The sequence below is a fragment of the Erpetoichthys calabaricus genome, chromosome 2, assembly GCF_900747795.2.
Source record: "Erpetoichthys calabaricus chromosome 2, fErpCal1.3, whole genome shotgun sequence".
Taxonomy (NCBI): domain Eukaryota; kingdom Metazoa; phylum Chordata; class Cladistia; order Polypteriformes; family Polypteridae; genus Erpetoichthys; species Erpetoichthys calabaricus.
The window spans coordinates 192,037,507-192,064,612 of NC_041395.2; the positions used below are offsets into that span (position 1 = coordinate 192,037,507).

Below are 27,106 nucleotides of genomic sequence, written 5' to 3' on the forward strand. Positions count from 1 at the left end.
TCCATGAAGGCTTCTCAAATTCCTGAAGTAAATCTGATTAAGAGTGTTTAAAATTGTCATTAGTGTCATTAATGCAGCCTTTTCTCTGTAGTCAGCATGAAACTGCACTTTTTGCATCAGGAGGCTTTGAGTGTGTTTATTGTTAATTTCAAAGTCATGCTGGGATATCAGGTAGCCTATATATTATTCCATAAGGATTTTGTCAGAACAAGGGGACAATGAAGGTAGACTTTGTCTTTATTTTCAGCCTTAATCAAAGCATACATGATGCTTCCTGTTTCTGGTATGGTGAAGATTAAATCTTGAGGCTTTAGTAATGACAGGAAGACTTTGTTTTCAGTTTAATTATATCTAAAGTTGAGCCAACCTGCCTTCTGCCAGGTTACATGAAGTGTGTGAATCACATACTGTTAAATCCTAGGAAAATTGAAAGAGTAATATAAGATGGCATTCATAACCAGATGAAAATCTACAAACATCAGAAGATTAAATGAGGTGTGCTGCTTTTAGAAGTCCTGCTCCACTTAAACCCCCACCCCCCAACCCCCTAAGAACTTAGGATATAAGTAAAGGCTCTGTTTGTCTAAAATGATTTTGCAGCAAGGAAAGCAACATGAGGTATTTAATAAAGGACATCGTAATTGTGATCCTGCTTTCTATATTCACACACGGTTCCTGCCAGAATGACACAAGTAAGTGCATTTCCTTAATAGAAAAAATAAGTGATTGAAAAATTCACATGATCAATATTAAGAAATTGGAAAAAATATTTGCAGTGAAAATAAAAAGAATTTGTTGTATTATTTGAGAACAAAGAAATAAATGCAGGTCTATATGAAAACCATTAGTTATTTTGCTCTACTCTTTAGCGTAATTTAACTGAAAATATCAACTGGTGATCTTATGAATTGTTTAAATTGTGTTCATTTTGTGAAATCATTACCTTTCTGATTTTTTAAGTGCTGTGGATCTCTTAAAAGATGTTTAACAATTCTGTTCATCATTCCACCCTTTTACCAAAACAGCTTATTCTGATTTAGAATCTTGTCAACATCTGTCACAATTTGAAGACATTCCTTAGAAGGGGCATCAGTCCAATATAAGGCTCACTCACTCACACCTAGCCATTTTTGAGTTCCCAGTCCAACATTATTAAGAAATAAATCTATTTAAACACTAAGGCCCTAAGTGAAATAATTTCAGAAAAGTATGCACTGCTTTCTAAATGCCTACCATTTTTGGGGTGATATCAGTTATATCACTACGTCTTTCAGGAGTAAATACTATTAATATGTTTTGATGTGGCAATATTCTTGATTCTGTGATGAAAAACATTGACAGTTGTAATACACCAAAGCATTACTGTTCAGCTTCTCAAATGCTCCCTGCATAAAAGAAACAAATAATCTTTTTTCTTTTAAATAAACTATTTGTTTTTCTGACTATTTTATATTCATTCTGATCATCTTGAAATTATTTCCAGGTGTACTTATTTTTGGCTGCAAAATATCTTACAAACATTAAACTGTTTTCAAGTTGGAATATAAAGTTGCTCCATGTTTAACATCTCCATTAAATCGGGCTTTGGGCTTGTTTCATGAAGAGTCCCAACAAACTCTCATCACTTTCTTAAGGAGTGAATTGCTTTAACAAAAGCGTTTTTGGAATATTAGATTTTAGTAGTATATGGTTCTTAAAGGACATCACACCTTTTTTGATCAGTGATACACCTGGTTTGATTAAACTGAAGAATGTCCCATCTGTGAAACACCAGATTTAATGATCATAATGTCATTTTCAAAAGGCACTTGCATTGCAAGGAATGAGTTTGCAGTGCTTAGTACTGCTGCTTCACAGAGTCGTAGGTTTCAGTCCTGCACCCAGATGTTATCTATATGTGGTTTTCTCCAGGCCTTTACCAAAATTGTATGTTTTGGGTTAATTGTTGTTTCTAAATTGGCCCTCTTGATGTGTGCATAGATAGATAGATAGATAGATAGATGACTGGGCTGTGCAAATGTCTAATGCCCAGACCAGTGTTGGCTATTGTCTTGCACCGGTTGCTGCTAGGATATGTTCCAGCACCCTGTAATCCTAAATTAGATTAAATGGGACTGAGAAAATGATGTTGTTATACAGCATGTTTGCATACTCTACTGCCACACTACAATAAAAGTATTCCTTGTATGTCTGAAAAGTACTATATGAGCACAATGAAAATAATAGTATTAGGCTATGTGTATTTATTGTTAGACCTAAGGAAAAAACTGATATTTTTGTGCTGTAACGTAATTTTAAACTGGTTTTCCAATTACAATGGCATCAATGTAAGTTCAAATAAAACAAGCCGAGTCTTTTAAAAATAGGAATTGTTTCTAAGATATGTCTTTCCATTCCTTCTCTTTCCTTAACAAAAGCTTTCAAGATTTAACTATCTGTGAATTTCTTATGTTATTTTCTATTGATTAAGTATTGTAATGCCCAACATGCTGTAATATAAGGGATTATGATTAAGGAAAAATATATAGGATTTTCTTAACACTGCATCTATTATTTCATATAATCCAAAAAATGTCAGTTCTGTTTATTTCAACATGACCAAACTGAAGTCTTGAGGAAAATGAACACTTCACACTACCTCTGTTTTGAAAGAAATCATTTAAGCATGTACAAATGCAGTCATTTTTCTGGGGAAATACACTACATAGCAAGGGAAGATGGATAATTACCAATAAATTGTGCACACATTTAAATGATTTTTAAAGCTTATTGCTTAGCACTCAATGAGAATTTACTTTTATCAAAAAAGTCATACAGCAGTTTCTTTTTTTAGCAGATCAGCTTCTTAATTGTGTTAATATATTAATGCATTCACTGAATAGTATAGGGCCCAATTACACTGAATATTTTAACATAAAACAAACGAACAGTAATCTGTAGTTATATGCTGCGTTAGACGTTTATGGTTCATTGGCATTCCAACCATCACTGACTTACTTAATAGTTGTGTCAAGTTTCAAAGCACTCAGTGAACAATTTAATCTTAGCTTGGAAATCCTTATTAGAATTTATTATCATCATTATTTAAAAATATCATATTTCTTTCTTAATTTAAAAAGACAAAATAGTGGCATACATTGTATAATTTCGATGTATCAAGCTAGATGCTTAGTTAACTGATTGCTTGCCCTTTCCTTTGTAATTGAAAATTCCTGACTAATTCATGACTTGTAAGTTAGAAAAGAGATATACACTAAGTGAACTCTTGCCTTGTGTCTAGTGCTGCTAATTAAGACTTTGGTTCTCCAATAACTTGTACCTGAATTAGCAGGTAAAAAAGGATGGATAAGCAGATGACTTAGACTTTATTATATACATTTTTATTATAGTTGAGCAGTATTGATAAACACTTCAGAATTTTTCAGGGTGCCTAATTGTTAGCAAACACTGTATCTCTTTCATCCTACATCTGTTTCTAGTGTGTTTCTGTGCCTTTCCTAAGAAACTCCCTCAGATTTCTTGCATTACTGATACTTGCAGCAAATTCAGAGAGAATTCTGTTTCCTTCTCAGTACACTGTAAAAAATGAAAACTAAGTAAGTGACATGACATTAACTCTTATTTTCCTTATTGCAAAAATGATTGACAGCTGTCTAATAGGTTTAAGATTCAAAGTGATTTACCTATCATTTCAGGTGTCATGGTGCGGCAGTGGTTAGTGCATTTGCTTCAATGAGCAGGGTCTGACTTCTGTCTAATCTAAGCCAGCAGGCTATACAGTCCCACTCTGGAGATACCAAATATGGAAATGTGACGTTGAAGTCTTGGCAAGGGCAATATATAATGAATGTTATAAGCAGCAATAACAGATTCTCTAACATAGCTTGATGTAAACACCTTGAGTGACTGGGGCAACTATGAAGCTGCCCAACCAGTGCATCCCTTGAGCATTCTGCAATGTACTGATGTTATCAAGGATGGAGACCTCACACTGGAATTTTCATGGAAGGTTTATTTATATTATATCTTTTCAGCTTTTGACCAAATGCATTGTACATTCACATTTCAACCAGAAATCAAAGAAGTATACACTGGATTTTTTTACATGTGCTGTGCTCATGATACAATATTCTGTACTTTGCTTGTAGATGGATGGCTTGGTAGCATTTCAAAATCATTGCTAAAACTTTTCTTGAGCATTTATAATGTTCCACATCCTTCTGAACTCAATTTGCATGTTCATGTACTTAAAGTGTTTCTCTGACTTTCACAACTTGTTGTTTGCTTTATCAGAAATAGTTGAATCGATCCAATACAGTTTTTTTTTTCTTTTGCTGAGCAGCATTATATCAGTTTGATTTGCTGACATTATCCAGTCTGGTTGGTGTTTGCAATGCTTTTTTAGGCACTCTTACCCCGACGTGTTTGTGCATTTTCCAATGAATATGCAGATAGCTTTTTACCTTATTTTGTTTGTAGGTAAACTTAGGCAGTACCAGTGTGGTGCAGCTCACATCTACAGTATATGGCTAATAGGCACTTCTGCTTTTTTACCTTTTCCTACACTAGCAATTGACAAGTCGCATCAATATTTTCTTTTCATGGCATCTGGAACAAACTGTCTGGTATTTTGCTGGTATTATCAAACTCTGTCTTTTATTTGACGCCAAAGCTACATAACCATGCTGCAGATGCTTTCTTTTAGATTACTGGTCTATTCAGATCTCTGATAAATTGTCAATTATATGTTTTTCCCTTGGACAGTTTGAATTCTTCATCAATACTGTTCAAAACTGTGCCTTTGTGCTCTGGACCCTTTGTATTTTGGACATTAATCCCCTGCTTCAAGTACTTAACTAGCATTGCATCTGCTTCATTTTGATGAGAACATTTATAGCAGGTCACGAGAATCACACAGTTGAACCTGGCTTTGCCCAGCTGGATGTAGACGCTAAGGTTGATAGTGGAATTGTTGAATTGAATCAGACTCTAATTTTATGAGGCAGGGTCTACTCTCCTGTCTTTCAATATAATCTATTTTAAAATCAACTTTTACATTATAGATTTCTTTATCTATTTCAATAGATCCTCTTTGATAGAAGGCTTCAAATGTGTAAGCTGGAACCTGCTCAGTGGGAGGTATTCCATGCAGGTTAAGTGAATTGGCTTTGCTAAAAATTGGCATTAGTATATGGCTGGTTGTGTGTGTGTGTGTGTGTGTGTGTGTGTGTGTGTGTGTGTATATATGTGTGTGTGTGTGCGGGGGTGTGTGTGTCCAGCAGGGGGCACTTGTTCCCTGCGATTATACTCTTTATTGATGAAGAACAGACTGGAGTCATACCCTGTATATCCATCTCTTTTAAAAGTACTTGTGAGCAAGGCAAGCTAGCTCTTTGTATACCAGAGCATGTGTGGACCACCACTTTAGGGGGCAAACCTCCATGCTGATGACAGGCTCTGCTTTATAGCGCTCCAGACATTTTTGAATACAGTCCTCCACCTCGTCAGATTCCAACTCTGAAGCCACTAAGAGAGATGCTTTCTTATTTGAGGGTTCTGATGTTGCAGCTTGCACTGGTTGCTGTATCTCTTCTTTGAGGATGCCAACAATCAATGACCACACCTCAGCTCTGTTTTTTTTTTTTTTATCGAATTTGCAATTAAAAACATTCTTTATGGATGTACTGTAATGTAATATCACAACATTCACATCAGATATAGCACCTTTTACATTCCATTTTGTGGACCATTATATTGTTACAGGTTGATTACAATCAGATGCCTTAAATTTTTAAATGATATGCGGTTAATTTCAGTGTATTTGATAAAGCCGCATCAGGGATGTGAATCTAAAAAAGAAAGGGAAACCACACAGGAACATAGCACTGCTTGGAAACTTGCATACTCACAGGGTAAGGCTGATATGAGAATGTGCATGGCTTTACACCAAGTTTAGTTTTTATACATCTTGAAGTGACTGTGGAAATGGGCGTGCGCCACATTTTTGTGCATATGCAGTGTTTATACATGAGGCCCCAGGTGTTTATAACTTGTGTATTTGCTGCTCAGTAAAAAAATGGAAAGTTTGGTAAAGCTATACCACATTCAGCTTTAGGTTTTGTAAGGTTGCCCTTTGGATACATGGATATTTTGAATTCCAAATAAATGAGGTAGTAATTGAATCAAATTTCATAAAAAAAAATTGTTCATGTATATAGGGATGTTTGGAAATAAAAAGAAGCTTAGGAAGGATATTCATCTTGACAGTGTTAATTCTTCCTGCTAAAGTGAGATGGAGGGTAGGCCATCTATGCATCTCTGGTTTATGTTTTTCCATGCAGACAGCAAAAGTTTGTTGAAACGGAGCTTTATATTTACTTGTTATGTTTACCTCTAGGTATTTAAAATGATATGCGATGATAAAACGGAAAGTGTCCAGTCTAATGTTATGTGCTAAAGAATTCACTTATCTTTTGAAATTCTGCTAATGCTGTTAGGGCTGCAGGTATAGAATGTTGTGGGAATGATATATACAGTACCGTGTCATCTGCATTTAGTGATAGTTCCTGTTCAAGTCCTTCTCTAATAATCTCCTTTATCTCAGATGCCTTTCAAAAGTGAACTGCGAATGGCTCAATGGCAAATGCAAATAGCAGTGATGACATGGGGCATCCTTGTCTAGTACCACGTTGTAGTTTGAAGTAGTCTGAAATAATTTTGTTAATACAAAATGTAGCTTCTGGACTGGTATAGAGTAATTTGATTCATGCACATATGTTTGGGCCAAACCCAAATTTGTACAATGTGAATAGGTAATCTTGTTCAATCATATCAAATGCTTTTTCTGTATCCAAAGGTAATAAGATCTCTGGAGTGTTAGACTTTATAGGTAAATATATTACATTAAACAGGCATCGAAGATTGAAAACTAAGTGTCTACCTTTAATAAATCCTGTTCGGTCTTGTGATATTACAGAAAGAAGCACTCTCAATCCTTCTGGCTAGAACTTTGGGGAGTATCTTAACATTCTTATTCAGAAGTGAGACTGGTTTGTATGATGCACATTGTAACAAGTCCTTATTTTTCTTAGGAAAGATGGTGATTAGTGCTTAGCAAAAAGTTTGAGGTTAGGTGAGAGAATAGTTTATTCCTCTTTAATTCATGATTGACACATTCCAGCTGTTTGGTTATAGAGATATTGCTTCTGAACTTTTTTTGTCATTTTATAATCTTAAATTATAAATTAATTATATACTTATTACATACTGTATGATAACTTTAACCTTAATTTCCAATTTTACCAAGAGTTATGTCTATGATGCCTATTGTTGTGTTGGCACTTTCAATTGCAGGGTAAAGAGGATAGATTAGAAATAGCTTGCTCTCTTTCTCTCCCCCACCAGTGTTTTGCCTCCCTATGTGATGTCTAAACCGCACTTCATGAAGTCCCAGTCCTCTGACATGCCTAGAGATAGAGCACATCCAGAACAAAACAAGCCCCCCAGCTGCAGTGTAGAAAGATTAAAGTAGAGACATCTATTGGAAATGCACTCCAAATACTATTATCCTAGAATATAATCTTAAACAGTCACCCAAGGGAATGATGTTAAAGGGTACCCATGGAATAGCAGATAACGTATGATAGTACAATCCTAACCGTCCCCTTTGGGGAAAAAGAAACATATATTCATATACACACACACATACACATTTATTTATTTATTTATAGTTATAATTGTAATTAAAATGTAAAAGTAGCCGAGAAGGAAATAGGATGTATAATTATGGAAAAAGTCTCATTGCAAATGTACCATACTGCATATAAAAACTTCTTTGCCTTGCCAGAACACAATGTGACTTGCAATCGTATTTCAAAAAGTGTTGGAATCAATAATTCTTAGCTCTTTTTCTGCTTAAAAAACTAGAACTAAAAATGTAGAACTCGCCTTGAATATCCAGTTTCAGTTTAGCAGGTTGTATCTGATTTTGGCTTTGCTAAAGCGATATTTAATAACGTAAAATGTGGCATATTTACCCGCTTGTTGAAAGTGAAAAATTATTGAAAATATTGATGTTGTTATTTTCAAATATAATCTCGTTTCAGTGTGAGAAGTGTCATCAAATTTACTTTAAGCTGCTGATATCTAGGTGTTTGATTTAAAGTCCTCTCCAATTATTTTAGAGAATAGTTCAGCTACGAATTTCACTAGGTTTGGACTTTTACGGTTTTCAGAGAGACCTTGAATTCTGATATTATTTCTTCTGTATCCATCTTCCAGAGCAGCTAGCCTGTCTCCAAGCATTTTGCAATCGGATTTTGTCGCTGTTGCTTTTTCATCAGCTGAGGATTGAACTATTTCAATACAAGTTGTGAACATTTACTGTAATGTCTTCAAGCTGAACACCAAGTGCTTTAAATTTATTCTCAAACTTACTTACATTTCACTGTATTTTTTCCTCAATTTTTTCCGGCATACCTTTAAAGTTTTCCTCAAAGTGATTACTTAAAACATTTCTCTGGGTCTTTAATATCCTGAAGCAGCTTCTCATTTGTCATGTTTATGTCCTTTATATCATTCCTTATATGTATTGTATCCTTCTGTATATTACTCTTCATCTCCTTTATGTTCTCTCCTTGCAGTAATCTTGAATTTGAACTTGAGGCCTGTTTAGGCTTAGCTGTCTTTCTTTCTAAGCCTTTTCTGCCACTCATGCTTGTATATACTTGCACATACTGTATGAAAGTTAAAAAAGGAAAAATAACACTGCTGCTAATGGAGTTCCATCTCAGGCGACCATCTCCCGAAACAGATGAGACAGTTTATTAAGGTGTGGACACCAGGGTGCACAGGACTCCCCAAACATGCAGCACAACAGTCGCAGACACAAGTTTCAGCACACAGGTCTTATTTTTTCTTTGTGGGAAATGCCTTCCCCCATTTCCCACCTTTACAGCACAGTTCACAAGCACCATACACAGTATAAAACATGGTTTTCTTCTTCTTCCTGTTCTCTTTCCATCCTGGCAAGCATTGTCCACCACCTCCCAATTCTGGCTCCTCGAATAGTGGCAGTTGGCTCCTTTTATAGGGCACCCAGAAGTGCTCTAGGTGCTCTACGACCTTCTTCCGGCATCACTTCCGGGTCTGCAGAAAGGTCTCAGTCATACCTGCAGTACCCTCTGGTAGTGCCCACAGAACGCAACAGAGCTGCTCCAAACTCCAACTCCCAGCGTGCCCTGCAGGAATCCGTAGTGCTAGAGCAACCCAGGGGGGTTGCCCTCTAGTGTCCCAGAGAAGATAATGTCCCAAACATGCTCTCTCCCTCAGTCCTTCCACCCAGTTGGCATCCCGGCCAGGTAATGGCCCTGGCCATCCATCACAATGGTTATATATTTTACCTCACGTAAAAATATGTTGCAAACTTTTTGTTAGGGTGCCTCCATTCAGATACAAGAAATAAGAGTGGATATTTACATTTATATTTACATTCATTTTATAGTTAAATTTTATATGGGCTTTATTTCAAGAAGAAGGGGTGGCACGGTGGTGCAGTGGGTAGCGCTGCTGCCTTGCAGTTAGGAGACCCAGGTTCGCTTCCTAGGTCCTCCCTGCATGGAGTTTGCATGTTCTCCCCATCCTTCAGGTACTCCGGTTTCCTCCCACAGCCCAAAGACGTGCAGGTTAGGTGCATTGGCGATTCTAAATTGTCCCTAGTGTGTGCTTGGTGTGTGTGTGTGCGCCCTGCGGTGGGCTGGCACCCTGCCTGGGGTTTGTTTCCTGCCTTGCGCCCTGTGTTGGCTGGGATTGGCTCCAGCAGACCCCCGTGACCTTGTAGTTAGGATTTAGCGGGTTGGATGATGGATGGATATTTCATGATATTTATATCCCTTGGAATAACCAAGATTCCAGATTTATTTGTCATTTATAGTCAAGATAGGTGTAAGTGAGTGTAACTATTAAAACAGGACAGAAGCCTGGGACTTTAACTTATAAATATGTATTTACTGTATCTTAAAAGTGAGGCAAATCTCTTAAAATGCTTCATAGATATTATCAAATGATTTTCTAAAGAAATGTAAAAATTTGCATTATTGAAAGTTGCACTCATTGTGCCTTACTTCTTTTATTTATTTTGGAATTGAACTAACATATTGACTCAGACTTTAAACCTAACTTGAAAATTTTTTTGTTTAGGTGGATGCAATAATTACAAATCTAATAAACAGAGGTATCATTTTTTCTAAATATTATTAACGTTATTAGGTCATCGGTCATACTGCTTGCTCAGGATTTCTTCTTGTAGTGTGTTCTGCTGTCTTTGACTCTTTGAGCTTGTATCATTGTCTCATGAATTGCCCTCTGGACAGTGTCCCCTTCTCAATTACTAAAGGAGGTTTATGATTCTGTCAGACCAAATATTGTTACCTAAATAAATGCTAGCTTGATTTCTGGTTGTGCTCCTGCTGCCTTGAAACATGCTGTGGTGCAGCCACTTATTAAAAAACTGAATCTGGACCCCTCTAATCTGTCAAATTTCAGGACAATTTCCAAGCTGTCCTTTTTATCTAAAGTCTTGGAAAAAGTTGTCTTTTTTCAGTAACAAACATTTCTGGATGAAAATAGTATTCCGGAAATATTCAAATCCAGATTCAGATCGTGTTACAGCACTGATTCAGCTTTACTGAAGATTTACAATGACCTCTTCCTAACTACTGATGCTGGAGATTCTGCCATTTTCATACCGCTAGATCTTGCCTAAACTTTAGATACTATGAATCATATGATTCTTATATCCCGCCTTGAACAGTATGTAGGCTTCCAAGGCAATGCCCTTAACACTAGAATTACCAGAGCCTACGAAAAAACTTGTAGATCCGGCCCACCTTAAATCCGTTCGCACCTCTCCTCCAGCATCTTTTGTCCTCTAAATGTGCCAATAAAGACAATCTGCAAGCAGCCGGCTATTCCATCCCCCCACTGACTTAGAATGTGCACGAACTTCTCCCAGGTCATGCCTTGATTGATTATCTGGGTGTGAAGTGGAGTTTTAGAGTGGAAATAATAGATCATTATTTGGAACACACGCATTTCATGTGTGTTCCGTTTCTACAGTAATCTGTGTAAACACATTTTTAAAACAGAAACGTTCTTCATATTTTAGTAGTAAATGACAAAATGTAGGCATAAACTATATAATGTATGAAGCCTGAAGTCCAAAGATCAAGTAAACACTTTCACAAAAGGTTCAAGGAAAAGACAACAGCTTCTGTGATGTAGCGGTAAGATTTGCTGACTTGTAATCAAGAGTCCCCGCAGGCGCTTCCAGGGGGTTCTGCAGCAGGCGCTTCCAGGGGGTGCTGCAGCTGGCACTCCTGAGCCCTTATGGGCAGTGTTTTCACCACACCCGGAAGTGCAGCCGGAACTCGGCAATCAAGCACCTGGAGCACTTCCGGGTGAACTATAAAAGGGGCCAGCAGCCACCACTCCGGGAGCCAGAGTCGGGAGGAGGAGGACAAGGTTGCCTGGGAGGAGTGGTGGAAGAAGAAGAGTGTGGTGTGCTTTATTTTGGTTTATTTTGGTGTGTTTGGGACTGTGTTAGGGCTGAGGGACACGGAGAAGACATGGACCTCAGCTGAAGAAAAAATAAATCTTTTGTTGATTTTACACGTGCCTCTGTGTCAGTCTGTGTAGGGTTGGGCGCATATATAGCACCTTTTACAATTTGTATGTATGGGTGTGGATATTTTGCCTTTATCTTTTATTTAATGATTATGTTTGCAGTTTTGTAATATGTACTTATATATTTTAACTGCTTCTCTTACACTTTCGTGTACAGCAGTTTGGTTCAGTTTTGGTTGTTGTAAATGGTCTTTATAAATAAAGTTTGCTTTGCCTTATAAAACATTATTTTAATGCATAACACTAAGAAATGCAGATCTGAGACAATGGATTGCAAAGATGAAGGTGGTTTTCAACATTTATTACAAAACGTTAAACAATATAAAATATAGAACTAGAATTGTAGATTGTAAAAGAACAACAAGGAACATGTATGTTTATGTTACATTTTCTTAAAAATCACAGACATTTTTCTTTTTACTCTCACATTTTCTAAAAACAGATGCATTTCTTCCAAATGAGTAAAGAAGAAATTAAAGGATCTAAAGACGTATTCCCTCTCCTGTTCTTCTGGAAATTCAGATAAAAAAAAATCACGTTTTTGAAGGGCCTCCTCTATGTTACCTTTCCATTGACAGTAATGAAGGAAGTGAGAATTGCCCCCTGAACACAGATTTATTCTCATCACACCACATCTGTGCCTCCATATCATGCTGAAGGACTCTGTGTTTATGTAATATTTTTTAAGAAAAAAAAATCTTTAAATTGTCATCATAAAGCTTATAGCCTTTCCCCCACATTTACATGGAATTTAAACAAAAAGGCCACTTGTGACACACCCTTTGTTGCATATGTAGATAGTAAAACCTGCCAAACAGTGGAAAATTCAGGGTTAGCTCAGTTTTTGAAACTTCATTCAAAATGTTCTAATTCAAAAATCTAACAGTATCTAAAAAGTAAAGTATTGTCTGCAAGTAAGTAGCTTAAAGTATTTTTTTAAATAAAACACACATGCATATACTTCTGGCATAATTACCTGCATACATTACAACATGGGGTTCATGGCTCTGAAGGTGAGGCAGCATGATGCTTTTTGTAAAGAGAGCACTTTGATATTTAATCAATGTTGTTCTTATATTCTCGGTGTATATGGAGAAATGTGGCTGTGGAAATCAAGACGAAAATAATTTGTCAGAAAAATATATAGTTAACTCTCCAACTACAGAAAAATCAGGTTAAATAAGATATCTAAGAAATGTTAATGACGACAATAAACACCTTTAATATTGTATACTAACATTGCAGTTATGCTGTATAACATTACATTAAAGTTAAAAAGTTAATATAGCTGAAATAATAAGACATAGATACTAAAAAGAAATAATATAAGAAGAGAAAAAGAATATGTTTAAAAAAAGTATATCTAGCTAATGTCAATAAACACAAAACACTATTTTTAGAGTATGCTATATATGTAATTGTACCTCTCATTAGTTTTGTTTAATGGCTCTAAACTTTCTTTAAACATGCTGAGATTTTTATTCTGTGAGTCCATACCTGATTCTGTTGTGCCATTGTTCTGTGTCAGAAAACATTTTTAGGTCCTTTTTTTTTTGCATTGGAAAAAAAATGTGCAGCTGCTCTTCTCCTTCTCTTTATACAGACTGTGGGAGGCCGTGGGGCATGGAAGGTCGAGTCTTTCACCTACAGCTGAATGCTTCTCTCCTAAAGATGAGTATTGTGGATTGAGGGATCATTTAATTTCTGTTCAATGAAAAACAAAACATTAGAGAAAGGTTTCAGGTATTTTTGCATGACATTTCTTAGTTACACTAACTTTTAAATTAATCTGATATGTTCACTACAATGTAGTAAAACATGAAAAGCTGTAATATTGAACAACAAGAATTAATAATTTATCACATTGAATTTTTTAGTCCATTCATTACCATTACTCTCTTTTGTCAGTCAGCGAGATAAAAAAGGAAAAACATGTAATATAAAAATAGGTTAAAAATGTTAAAAACATGAGTTATGTAATATTGCAGTTCTAAGTCAAAAAACTTCTAACTTTAAAGTACTACATTGAAAAACTTCCTGGGATTAACCATGGTGTGCATGCTTCACTTATTAAATGCATTCATCCATCCATCCATTATCCAACCCGCTGAATCCGAACATAGGGTCACGGAGGTCTGCTGGAGCCAATCCCAGCCAACACAGGGCAAAAGGCAGGAACCAATCCCGGGCAGGGTGCCAACCCACCGCAGGACACACACAAACACACCCACACACCAAGCACACACTAGAGCCAATTTAGAATCGCCTATCCACCTAACCTGCATGTCTTTGGACTGTGGGAGGAACCTGGAGCGCCCGGAGGAAACCCACGCAGACAACATGCAAACTCCACACAGTGAGGACCTGGGATGCGAACCCAGGTCCCTTAACTGCGAGGCAGCAGTGCTACCACTGCGCCACCCTAAATGCATTCAGCCTCTTCATTATTTTTATAATAGTCCATATTGTTGTTTTTCCCACTAGTAAAATAATAAAAATACAAAATGTTTTGTAATTGAGGATATGCCAGTAAAATTGAAACAGTCATTATAAAATTTGTTAAATACAGTCTGGTACTCATGATGATGACTTTCACACAGATGTTTGTGGTAACAGTCAGCATGCTCTCAACAACCATGTGGGATCATCCATCGTGTCTCAGGTCCTTGAAAATCTGATGAATGAGGGAACTATGATTGTGCATACCAAATAACAGCACAGACCCCTTGACACTTTGTGATTACTCTACAACAACAACAACAACATTTATTTATGTAGCACATTTTCATACAAAAAGTAGCTCAAAGTGCTTTACATAATGAAGAAAAGAAAAATAAAAGACAAAATAAGAAATTAAAATAAGACAACATTAATTAACATAGAAAAGAGTAAGGTCCGATGGCCAGGGGGGACAGAAAAAACAATAAAAAACTCCAGACGGCTGGAGAAAAAAATAAAATCTGCAGGGGTTCCAGGCCACGAGACCGCCCAGTCCCCTCTGGGCATTCTACCTAACATAAATGAAATAGTCCTCTTTGTTTTTAGAGTTCTCACGGAAGGACTTGATGATGATGGTCTTGCAGACTTCTGGCTTTTAATCCATCACTGTTGGAACATCACGGTGCTTTGAGTAGATGGTGGTGGAAAAGGACATCGGAAAAGGAAACAGAAGAGAGAGTAGGGGTTAGTACAGATTTTAGAGCCACCATGAATAGTTATTATAATGAATTGGATATACAGAGTATCAGGATATCATGGCTATCATGAGAAGGCCATGTTAAAATAATGTGTTTTCAGCAGTTTTTTAAAATGCTCCACTGTATTAGCCTGGCGAATTCCTATTGGAAGGCTATTCCAGATTTTAGGTGCACAACAGCAGAAGGCCGCCTCACCACTTCTTTTAAGTTTTGCTCTTGGAATTCTAAGGAGACACTCATTTGAGGAGCTGAGGTTACGATTTGGAAAATAAGATGTCAGACATTCCGATATATAAGATGGGGCGAGATTATTTAAGGCTTTATAAACCATAAGCAGAATTTTAAAGTCAATCCTGAATGACACAGGTAACCAGACACAGGTAACCAGTGTAGTGACATCAAAACTGGAGAAATGTGCTCAGATTTTCTTTTCCTGGTTAGGATTCTAGCAGCTGCATTCTGCACTAGTTGCAAACGATTTATGTCTTTTTTGGGTATTCCTGAGAGGATTGCGTTACAGTAATCTAACCGACTGAAAACAAACGCGTGAACTAATTTCTCAGCATCTTTCAATGATATAAGAGGTCTAACTGTTTCTTAAGTGAAAAAATGCTGTACTAGTGATCTGATTAATATGCGATTTAAAATTCAGATTACAGTCAACAGTTACCCCTAAGCTTTTTATCTCCGTCTTGACTTTTAATCCTAATGCATCCAGTTTATTTCTAATAGCCTCATTGTATCCATTTTTGCCAATCACTAAGATTTCAGTTTTCTCTTTATTTAGCTTGAGAAAATTACTATTCATCCATTCTGAAATACAAGTCAGACATTGTGTTAGTGAATCAAGAGAATCGGGGTCATCAGGTGCTATTGATAAATACAGCTGTGTGTCATCAGCATAGCTGTGGTAGCTCACATTGTGCCCTGAGATAATCTGACCTAACGGAAGCATGTAGATTGAGAAAAGCGTGGACCCAGGATAGAGCCTTGTGGAACACTATATAGGATATCATGTGTCTTTGAGTTGTAATTACCACAACTAACAAAGAATTTTCTCCCTGCCAGGTAGGATTCAAACCAATTTAAGACACTGCCAGAGAAGCCCACCCATTGACTAAGGCGATTTCTAAGAATATTATGATCAATGGTGTCAAATGCGGCACTCAGATCTAAGAGGATGAGAACAGATAAATGGCCTATGTCTGCATTTACCCGCAAGTCATTTACTACTTTAACAATTGCAGTTTCTGTGCTGTGATTTGTTCTAAAACCTGACTGAAATTTATCAAGAATAGTATGTTTATTGAAGTAGTCATTTAACTGCATAATGACTGCCTTCTCTAGAATTTTACTTAAGAAAGGCAGGTTGGAGATGGGTCTAAAATTTTCAAGAGCAGAAGGGTCGAGATTATTTTTCTTAAGTAGGGGTTTAACTACAGCAGTCTTAAGGCAGTCTGGAAAAACCCCCGTATCTAATGATGAATTTACTATGTCAAGAACATTATCAATTAGCACGCCCGATACTTCTTTGAAAAAATTTGTTGGTATTGGGTCAAGGACGCAGGTGGAGGGTTCCAGTTGAGAAATTATTTTATGTAAATCAGGTAAATCTATCCTAGTGGAAGAATTTAATTTGTTTATAATGGAATACTGGGGTTTAGGAGGATCCTTAGTGTTGGGAAGATATACTATGTTATTTCTAATATCATTAATTTTTTGATTGAAAAATACAGCAATAGCCTCACAGGTTTTACTGGAAGTACTTAGGAGGCATTCCTTTCAGTTACCTGGGTTTAGCAGACGATCAATCGTCGAGAATAAGACTCTGGGATTACTAGCATTGTTATTTATAATCTTAGAGAAATAGCAGCGCCTCTCAAGACGGACTGCAATTGAATAGAATTGCAAAATACAACTTTATATGAAATTAGTACATTTCATAGTCAACTTGCTGTAGGAAATGCCTAACCATTGTGCACATTGTTTGCATAAATGTCACTTTTTTTGGTAAGTGCATCAATATAAAATGCATTTATAGTGGTATCAGTGATATATAATGCTATTTTGACTTCCCAAACCTCATGAGTGCATATATTGGCATCTCCAACTCATTACAATACAAAACAATACAATTTATTTTTATATAGCCCAAAATCACACAAGAAATGCCACAATTGTGTTTAACAGGCCCTGCCTTTTGACAGCCCTCCAGTCTTGACTCTCTAAGAAGACAAGGAGAAACTCCCAAAAAACTCTTGTGGGGAAAAAATGGATAAAACCTTGGGAAAGGCAGTTCAAAAGAAACCGCTTTCCAGGTAGGTTGGACTTGCAGTGGGTGTCAAAAGAAGGGGGTCAATACAATACAATGCACAGATTAAAACACAAGTAATCCTCAATACAATATAATAGTAAAATAAAAATATTACAAGTACAGAGCAGAATTTAACAGTTGTAATAAGGACACAGAAACTCATAAAGTTTTGGGGTTTCCGGCCCCGTATACTGTACAGATTGAAACAAAAAAAACACGGTCAGTGGTATGACTTTCTATCATTACAACCAACATTTTGCATGTGATGGAGGGAGTATTTATGAGGTGGGACCGGAAACTGATGAAAGGAATGCTGGGAAGGAACTGAGGTGCTGTATGGGAGCCATGACGTCATCAAGATGGGACCAGAGGAAGGGATGGAATGCGGAAGTGGTAGTGCGTGGCTTAGGGAATCCGGGCAAAGTTAAGGCGGCGTTGTTTCTGTCTTTCTGTGGGAATAAAAGAAAGAACGGTTAGTACCCCGCCTTGGTCCCCTGGCACGATATGTTACATTGCTCGTCGGGTCTTTACGCGGCTCCCTATGCACGCATGCGTGACATAGTAGATGATATCACATAATATGATATGGATTTGTTTAGAGTACTGGAGACCTCAGCCATCAAGCTGCCTCCCCCAATTGGCCATTACACAGATGAGACAGCGCTGGGCCAGCCAATCCGATGAAAGGACCCCTCTACCTGATGATTCCTGTGATTCTCCATCAGAGACAACTTTTCCTTAGGCAGGCAAAACAACTTGGCAGGTGGGCAGTGGCACCAAGTGCCACATTTGAGTACCGAGAAGAGAAACAGTTTAGGTAAGGGTTAGTAACAAATTATAACTACGAAATTACTTATGTTTTAGTGCTAATGACCAACAACAGAGATGCAGTATGTACAGTTAATCGGCAGCTCTAGTCAGGATATGCTAAACTGAAGTAATGAGTCTTCAGCTGGCATTTGAAAGCTGAGACTGAAGGGGCATCTCTTATACTAGCAGGCAGACCATTCCAAAGTTTAGGGTCCCTGTAATAAAAGCTCGACCTTCCACTGTTATTTTATTAATCATTGGAATCAAAAGCAGACCAGCATCTGGAGATCTTAATGTGCACTCTGGTTTGTAAGTCATGATAAGCTTGGATAAGTAAGCCGGAGCTTGGCCATTTGAGGCTTTATATGTTAAAAGGAGGATTTTGAAATCTGCCCTAAATCAGGAGCCAATGTAAGGATTTAAGAACTGGAGTTATGTGTTCGTATTTTCTTGTTCTTGTAATAATTCTTGCAGCATAATTTTGGATTAACTGGAGGCTGTATAAAGAACAATGTAAACATCCAATGAACACAGCATTGCAGTAGTCAATCCTACTAGAAATAAATGCACAAATTAATTTCTCAGAATCCTGTTTATTTAGAAAGCACCTTAATTTCCCAACATTTTTAAGATGGAAGAAACATGATTTGGACAGCTTTGTAATCCACCCATTCATTTTCCAACCCGCTGAATCCGAACACAGGGTCACGGGGGTCTGCTGGAGCCAATCCCAGCCAACACAGGGCACAAGGCAGGAACCAATCCCGGGCAGGGTGTCAACCCACCGCAGGACACACACAAACACACCAAGCACACACTAGGGCCAATTTAGAATCGCCAATCCACCTAACCTGCATGTCTTTGGACTGTGGGAGGAAACCGGAGCACCCGGAGGAAACCCACGCAGACACGGGGAGAACATGCAAACTCCACGCAGAGAGGACCCGGGAAGCGAACCCAGGTCTCCTAATTGCGAGGCAGCAGCGCTACCACTGCGCCACCGTGCCACCCCAGCTTTGTAATGTGCGCTTTAAATGACATGCTAGAGTCAAAGATAACTCCTATATTGTGGGTGACTCAGTAAAATTAATGATTCCAACCTAGTTAAATGTTGACAAAATATTGTTGTGATCAGCGTCATTCCCTCCAATAATTTACATCTCTGTTTTATTGATCTTTAAAGACAAGTAGTTCTCATCCATCCACTCCTTTAATTCACTAACACAACTAATTAAAGACAACATTGGAGAAACTTCCTTTAATCTTAAAGACATGTATAACTGGGTGTCATCTGCGTACAAGTGAAAATTAACATTATGTTTCCTAATGATAGATCCCAGTGGAAGCATGTAAAGTGAAAACAGTAAAGGTCCCAGTACTGAGCCTTGTGGGACACCATATCTCACTTCTATGTATAATGATGGAGTACTGTCAGCACATTTCTGTATGTATTGGAATCAATTTGATAAAAACGAACTAAACCAGGTCAGCACAGTGCCTGTGAGCCCAATGTCATTTTCTAGCCTGTACAGTAAAATAGAATGGTCAATGATGTCAAATGCTACGCTTAAGTCTAACAACATAATTACAGTGCAGTTTCCTTCAGAGGATATCAGAATGTTGTTTACAACCCACGTTAGTGCCGTTTCTGTACTATGACCAGTGCGGAAGCCAGACTGGAATTTCTCAAATAAATTGTGATGCGTAAGGTGTGACTGAAGCTGACTAGCGACTACTTTTTCTAGTATTTTAGAGAGAAAGGGTCTATTTAAAATGGGTCTATAGTTATTAAGAATGTGTGGGTCTAGATCTGACTTTTTAAGTAATGGTTTAATGACTGACAATTTTAGTGCATTAGGTACTGTGCCATGCAATAATGAACTATTGATAATGTTAAGAACAGGCACTGCAAGAACATTCATTGCACTTTTTACTAGTTTTGTTGGCACTGGATCTAGGGAACAAGTAGTGAGTTTAATTTTAGAAATTAAAGTTAAGACTTCCTGCTCAGTTACAGGATTAAAATTTCTAAAGTGTTGAATGCAATGCGAGACAGGGTCTGCTAAGCTAGTATGTGGTTTGTAATGTGAGCTGAGATCTGGGATCTTATATTTTTAATTTTCTCATTAAAGAAGTTCACAAAGTATATACTGCTAATATCTGTTGGTATTTTGCAGTGTAGATCTGAATTCCCATTTGTTAATTTAGCCACTGTTCTCAACGTACCCAAGGATTTTTATTATTGCTATTTATTATTGCAGAATAGTATTCTAAGCGAGCTTTAAAGAGAGCTTTTTTATATTTTTTAACACTCTGTCCATGCAATTTGAAAGACCTGCAGCTTTGTTGTTCTCCATCTGCACTCCAATTTTTGACACTCTAATTTAAGAGCTCGGGTGTTGTCATTAAACCAGGGAGACTTTCTATGTGTTTTGATCACTTTTGTTTTAAGGGGAACCACTGCATCCAGAGCATCTCTCAAGGTCACATTATAATGTGATGTTAGCTGATCTAAATTGTTTTTCACATTTACATTTGATGTTAACTGATCTAAATGGTTTTCCATAATTACACTAGACTTAGTGTAAAGTATCTATATATTTTGAAGCAGAATTACAATCTAGATGTCACACTGTCTTTGTTTTAATCTATGAGTGTATTGGTAAGGGGAGGACCAAATCAAACGTAATTAAGTAGTGATCAGACATAACTTCATTTAATGGAGTAATATTTATATTTTAAATTTCAACTTTGTAAGTTATAATTAAATCTAATGTGTGGTTATGATTATGAGTTGGACCTTTGACAATCTGACAAAATGCTTCTGAATATAACAAATAAGTAAAACATTTGCTAAAAGTTTCAGTTTCCACATCAATGTGTACGTTAAAATCCCTCATCAATACTACGTGATCATAATTTATAGCCAAATCAAATAAAAGGTCGCTAAATTCAGTCATGAACAATGAATATTGCCCTGGTGGTTTGTATACTACCACTATAATTGTGTTGGAATCTGTTTTAATATTTAAAATAAATATCTCTAAAGATGTGAAGTTGCCTACATTTTTAGAAGTGATCTGCATTTTGTTACAATGAATTATTCCAAGTCCTCCTCCTCTACCAGAATCTCTAGACTTATGAAGGAACGAGTATCCATCTGGTGATGCCTCAGCTACGGGAACAGTGTCAGATTTACTAAGCCAGGTTTCCGTGAGAAGACACAGATCAGATTTAGTACTTAATATAATATCATTTACCAAAAAAGCTTTACTGAGCGAATGTTCAGTAAGCAGCATTTAAAACTGCATGCTTCTTTCTGAACTGCTGATATATTTTTGTTTTAATTTGAAGTAAATTTCTATTACAGGTTCTATTACTGGTCAGGGCCGTTCTTAGGACGTTGGGGGCCCTGGGCATAATTAGACTGTGGGGGCCCTAATGCATGTAGTATTAGCTACAGTTCAACCAGATTTGACCTGTTTCCACTGGGCACCGCATGGAGGTATGTAGCTAAGCCCAGCGTGTGCAAAATGTGCAGTGCAGTGGTGCATATTTTTATACATTTTAGAGCATTTTATCTATTTTTTGGTCACAATTAAAAAGTGTTTTTTATACTGTTTTCCATTTTTTCTACCAAATTAAAACTTGGGCTAAAGAACATTCCAGAATAAAGCTCAAGAAACGAAATCAACTTTTCACGCTTTAACACTTGCGAAATCTTTCATTAATGCAGAGTAATCAAGTGATTGGACAACGTCTCACTCAATGGACATTAATGCTAAAGCATTTAATCGTTCTTGTAAAATGGTTGTCCTGAGGTAATTCTTGATTATCTTTAGCTTAGAAAAACTGCGTTCCCCAGCAGCGACAGTAACTGGTATGGTCAAGGCGATACGTAGCGCTATTGTGACGTTTGGTATATAAACTGCAATGTTTCAAGAGCAGAAGCATTAGGAGGCACCAGATTTGCCAAAATATACAATTCAGAGAACAAGTCCTGAGCATCAATATTGGAACCCGTCGTTTCATCTGTTAATATCGCATTGTGATCTTGACAGGATTTAATCAAATCCGCATCACTTAGACGGTTTATTCTCTCATAATTATAAAGAAAACCAAAGTAATCATAATGACCTTTCATTTGGTCAAAGCACTCAGTCATTGACGATATCGCTTGGTCACGCAATACATTGAAAAACTCAATGCGATATTTATCCTTTGGATCAAGTATTGGTTGATCTTGCACTTCGTAGTCAAAATTTGACTCAAATTGTCTGCACACTCTTCTTCTGCACAAGCTTTCTGGTGCAGGAAAGCTAATTTCTTGTGGATTCATTTCCAATTCTTCAGCTAATTCTTTAGCTGTAACCTGAGCGCCAGCAAACCCAGTTTCCTTGTAGGATTTCAAAAAGTCAACTGCCTTTTCAATGCTCTTCAAAGCAACGTCAAACTGCATGTCCTTTGTTTGCAGTATTTTGCTTACCATGTTGATCTGTGACAGAAGATCGTACCAGATAGCGAGTGATGCCAAGAATGGATAACTTTTTTGTTGTTTGGCTAACGCGGTTGCTTCAGTTCTAGCCTTTGGGTCGTTTGAGCTTTCAGAAATGTCTATCAATGCAACATAAATTGATGCAACTTGGAATTGCACAGCCTTAACCGAATCTACACAACACTCTCAGCGTGTGTTCGAGATGGGCTTTACAGTAAAATTTGTCACATGATTTTTCAGAATTTGCCACCGCAGTGTGGAAGCACCAAAAAGTGTGTAAATCTGGTGTAATATACCAAAATGCGTCATGGCCGTTTTTGATGATTTTGCCATGTCACAAAGAACAAGATTTAAACTGTGGCAACCACATGGGACGTAAAATGCCTTCGGATTTAGATCTAGCAAGCGTTTCTGAACTCCGCTATTCCGGCCTTTCATATTAGAGCCATTGTCATACCCTTGGCCCCTGCAATTTTGCAGACACAGCTCCAATTCCTCGAGTTTAGTTAGACACACTTCGGCAAGACTTTGACCCGTGCTGCTTTCCATGGGCAAAAACCCGACAAAACGTTCCCGAATTTCCACAGGTGTGACTCCTACATTAATGGTTCTGATTATCATTGTCATCTGTTTTTGATGACCGGCGTTGGGAGTGCAGTCAAAAATTATCAAAAAATATTTTGCACTTTGCACATCTGCCACAATTTTTTTTTAAAACAGCATTTCCCATTATATGACTAAGCTCATTTTGGATATGGCTACCCAGATAGTGGTCGTGTATCTCAGAATTTTTGATCCGGCTTAAGTGCTCTTTTAAGCATGGATCAAATCGCGCTAGTAACTCAACAAGGCCTAAAAAATTACCATTGTTATGCTCCCATAAGCGATTGCTTGTGCCGCAAAACGCCATGTTTCTTTCCGCAAGAAACTGCACAATGGAAAGGATTCTTTGTAGTACGTTGTTCCAATGCTCACACTCCTGTTCCATTATCTGCTGACTTTGCTTATCAATTGTTTCTCCTTTGTTCAGCCTGACCGCAAGTTCATACCAAGACTTAATAGCAATCGTGTTTTGTAGAAGATTCATGCTCGGAGAGAATATTATGCATATGTTTCCAGTCACTATTTCCATCGGTACTAGTCAACTTAATTTTGGTGTCGGAGAAAGATTTGCAACAAAAACTGATTTTTTGTGTTTTGAATAAACTAACCATGTACGATCTGCAACTTCCCCGTTCTTTGGTTTTCTTCAGTAGGCCTACAAACTGTTAGAAAAATGATGATTTTCTTCGTTTGCTGCATGTTTCACAAGAACATCTCTAAAAGGACCCTTTTTGACCAAGAAGATTCGCTCTGAATCAGTGAGGGATGAGGGCCACATGCTTGGATCGTTCCAGTCAACACAGTGAACATCATTTTCAATGACTGCATCATCATTTTCAATGATTGTCTCGTCATTTTCACTTTTAGCAACTGCTGGCTGAACATCATCATCTGGCTGCTCATTTTCTTGTGGAATGTGACATGAATGTTGCTCATTGCTTACTGCTGGTCGGTTTTGAAAGGAATCAGTAGGAGAATGCATCTTTTCAGCCACAACAAATTTCAGCAAAGCTCCTTTTTGTGTCTCAATAAAGGCTACATCGTCCGCCTTTTTCTTTCGTTTAGCAGCACCGGATGGATAACTGCGTTTCATATTAATATGGTACGTGCGAAACTGCTAACGTGAATAAAACACAGTTACGAGCGGAGTACGATAAGGCCAATCCCAAGGTGAAAAAGGGAAGAAAGCGTTATATGCAACAGAAAAACACGGGAAAAAGTCCGCGCCCACGCTCACGATGCAACTGTGGTCTGGAACGGAATGGTCTCCTCTGATGAGAGCACTCTATTTATTGACTTTTGTGGGGGCGTGTCGTAACAGGGCTCCGCCTGTGCCTGCGCCGGGCCCTGGCCATAGCGAACGCCCCAAGCCCCAGTTCCCTGTTGCAGCGTCCCTGCCCCGGGAAAGGGCAGTAAGCTTAGCATTAAACTTTGTAGTATAGATACATAGCTTGCGTTGATCTTAAAAAAAAAAAAAAAAAACCTTGAATGATGGGGCCCCTTTTGTCTCGGGGCCCCGGGCGACTGCCCTGCTCGCCCATGCCTAAGAACGGCTCTGCCCTGGTGGAGGGTCATGTTTTATCTCTTGGTCTAATTATACACCTTATTTTTTGGTTATCAAGTAATTTGAGGTTTGTATAATGACTACATTTACTGTATGTCCCACAACAGGGATTATGGGTAATTGCTTCAGAATGTTGTTTAGATTTTGACAGTGTAAGATACAAATTAATTATAGTATTAATGAACAGTTCAGTCCTTTTAAATGAGACAGATGTGTATGACTAGTTGTATTGTGCAATCTGACATTCTGATGAGGGCCAAGTAATCAGCAAGAGTGACACTGGAGCATCGCACCTGTGGCAGAAGCTGCAGCTTTCTTTTTTATTGCTAAATTGGACAGGTGAGCCTTATTGGGCTGAATGGTCAGTTGTTCTAATTTTTTCCAGTATTCTGATGTTCTAAATACGCAATATGTTTGCATATAAATGTACTTATAGTAATTCTGAAGTATGTTTTTATATATAAATTTCAATCACTGCCAAATGTGCCTTACACTGCTATTAAATACTTGCTTTAAATGATTCAAATACTGTAGGATGTTCAGAAACTAATATATTTACATTCAAACTGGGCAATTCAAAGGAACTCTTTTCAATTTGAATAAAACCATTAATATTTAAATATGCAATGCACAAATTCCGAAGCATAACATATTCAGGTATCCACAGCAATGTACTCTGTTGCAGATTGTCACTCAGCCTCTCTCGCTTTCTTAATATCAGAAGCATTTCCTTTTTCCCTTTTTTCCTTTTTTATTTTATTAAGATCAAGTGTTGTTTCTTGACTGTTGAAAAGGCCGAACTTTCTTTGTTAAATGTTCCTCTATTTTGATACAATTACAAAAATCTCATAAAAGTTACATAAAACTTTTGAACTATGATAGATGTTATCAACAAATGGTTCTTGGGGCTGCTTAGATGCAGGCACAGTACATGTTAACTACATTAATCCCTAACCTTAACTTCCGTCCTAAAATTGCAGATCTAGACGGGTGGTGACTTATGGTGCTGCCGCTCTGCAACTGGGTGATGTTGCACGAGGGTATGCATAATTGTGTTCATAATTCAGCTAAAGAGAAACAGTTTGCTTGGAATGAACTGAGCCGCTATAAAAAAAACACGGCTTATTCAAGCAAGGCATTTTAGCTTAAGTCTCCATTTTATAAGTACACCTTGTGAAATACCCCCTTTTAATAGGTGTAGTTAATATAATTATTAGTTATGATTTTCATGTCATTCATTATTCACTAGGTTTTAATTTATTTCCCTGTTGGGTTAGCAAATATTGAAAACATTTTTTTAACATAAAACTAGTAGCTAATATAATATTTTTTCTTTTTCACTTTTTAGTTACCTGGTGTGTCTTGTCAGATGCAGAGGAACAGAAGTGCATGAACTTTGCAGGAAACATCACAGGAAAGAGCAAGTTTAGCCGACTTTTGTGTACAAGAGCCTACAATAGTATAGACTGCATGGAGAAAATTAAGGTAAAACTTTTTAACACCTTTTCTCAACATGGCATTAAATTCTTTGAAAGATTTGAAATACTAAATGTAGAAATACCTTTTAGTAGGTAATAAATTGACTGTTATCCAGTGCAACTGTTATTTTAAATTTGGTAGTTATAATCTTTACTGACTTCCACAGTTGCATTAGTGCTTTATTACTGCAGTGTTGCATCTTTAAATGCCACTGGTAGTAAAATAATTACATTTACTAGTAGTATATTGTCTTTCAGGGAAAACAGCCAAGGTCTTTCCCTGTATTATTTTTAAAATGTATTATGAAGAGTGTGATAGCATTAATACTGTGGACTTATGTGGTAGAAATCAACATATTAATTAAAGAAAGAAACTTTCCTTGTCTACTTGGACAAGTTTGATAAAACCTTTTAAAGTCAGTAATCAGGTAGGTGGATGCTTGAACACTGCATCCTTTATTTACTCTACAGCAAATGCTGAAGAGGGAGCATTCATCACAGTATTCTATTACAGAATTGTCAAAGAAATAAAGGCAGAGGTCTATTTAATAAATAACTTAATAATAACTAAATAATTTACATAAGAGTGCTGATTAATGCATGCATTTTTTCTGATTGGTTTGTTGACTTACACCCAAATAACTTACAGTATCTAAATAAAAGCCTATTTTATTACACTCTTGTTCTTCTCATATATTTAGGTTCAGCATTTACCCTTTAAATCTCTGTGTATGTGACAACTGTCCAGTCTTGCTGTTTACAGGATATCTGCTGATCTCTTAGGACATTTTGTGTATGACATCAACCTTCCCCTGGTACATTCTTGTCTTTTGTTTAGTTAACCATTTCAGTAGTTCTCTTCATAATGTTTGTAAAACAACTGCTTATATATTTCAATGTGCACTACAAACCAAAATACTTCATAGCTGATACCTCTAAATTACACACTTAATAAAACCTTAA

The 27,106-nt window shown here is 37.2% G+C and overlaps 1 protein-coding gene across 1 annotated transcript in view; it reads left to right on the plus strand.

Moving 5' to 3' along the window:
* Positions 1-609: 609 nt before the first annotated feature.
* The window catches only part of otomp (otolith matrix protein), a 121,247-nt gene continuing 94,750 nt past the window's right edge, over positions 610-27,106 (plus strand). The window contains exons 1-2 of the mRNA XM_051922084.1: positions 610-692; positions 26,014-26,150. Of these exons, the coding sequence (XP_051778044.1) occupies positions 614-692; positions 26,014-26,150 (216 nt within the window). The 5' untranslated portion in view covers positions 610-613. The remainder of the gene's footprint in view (positions 693-26,013; positions 26,151-27,106) is intronic.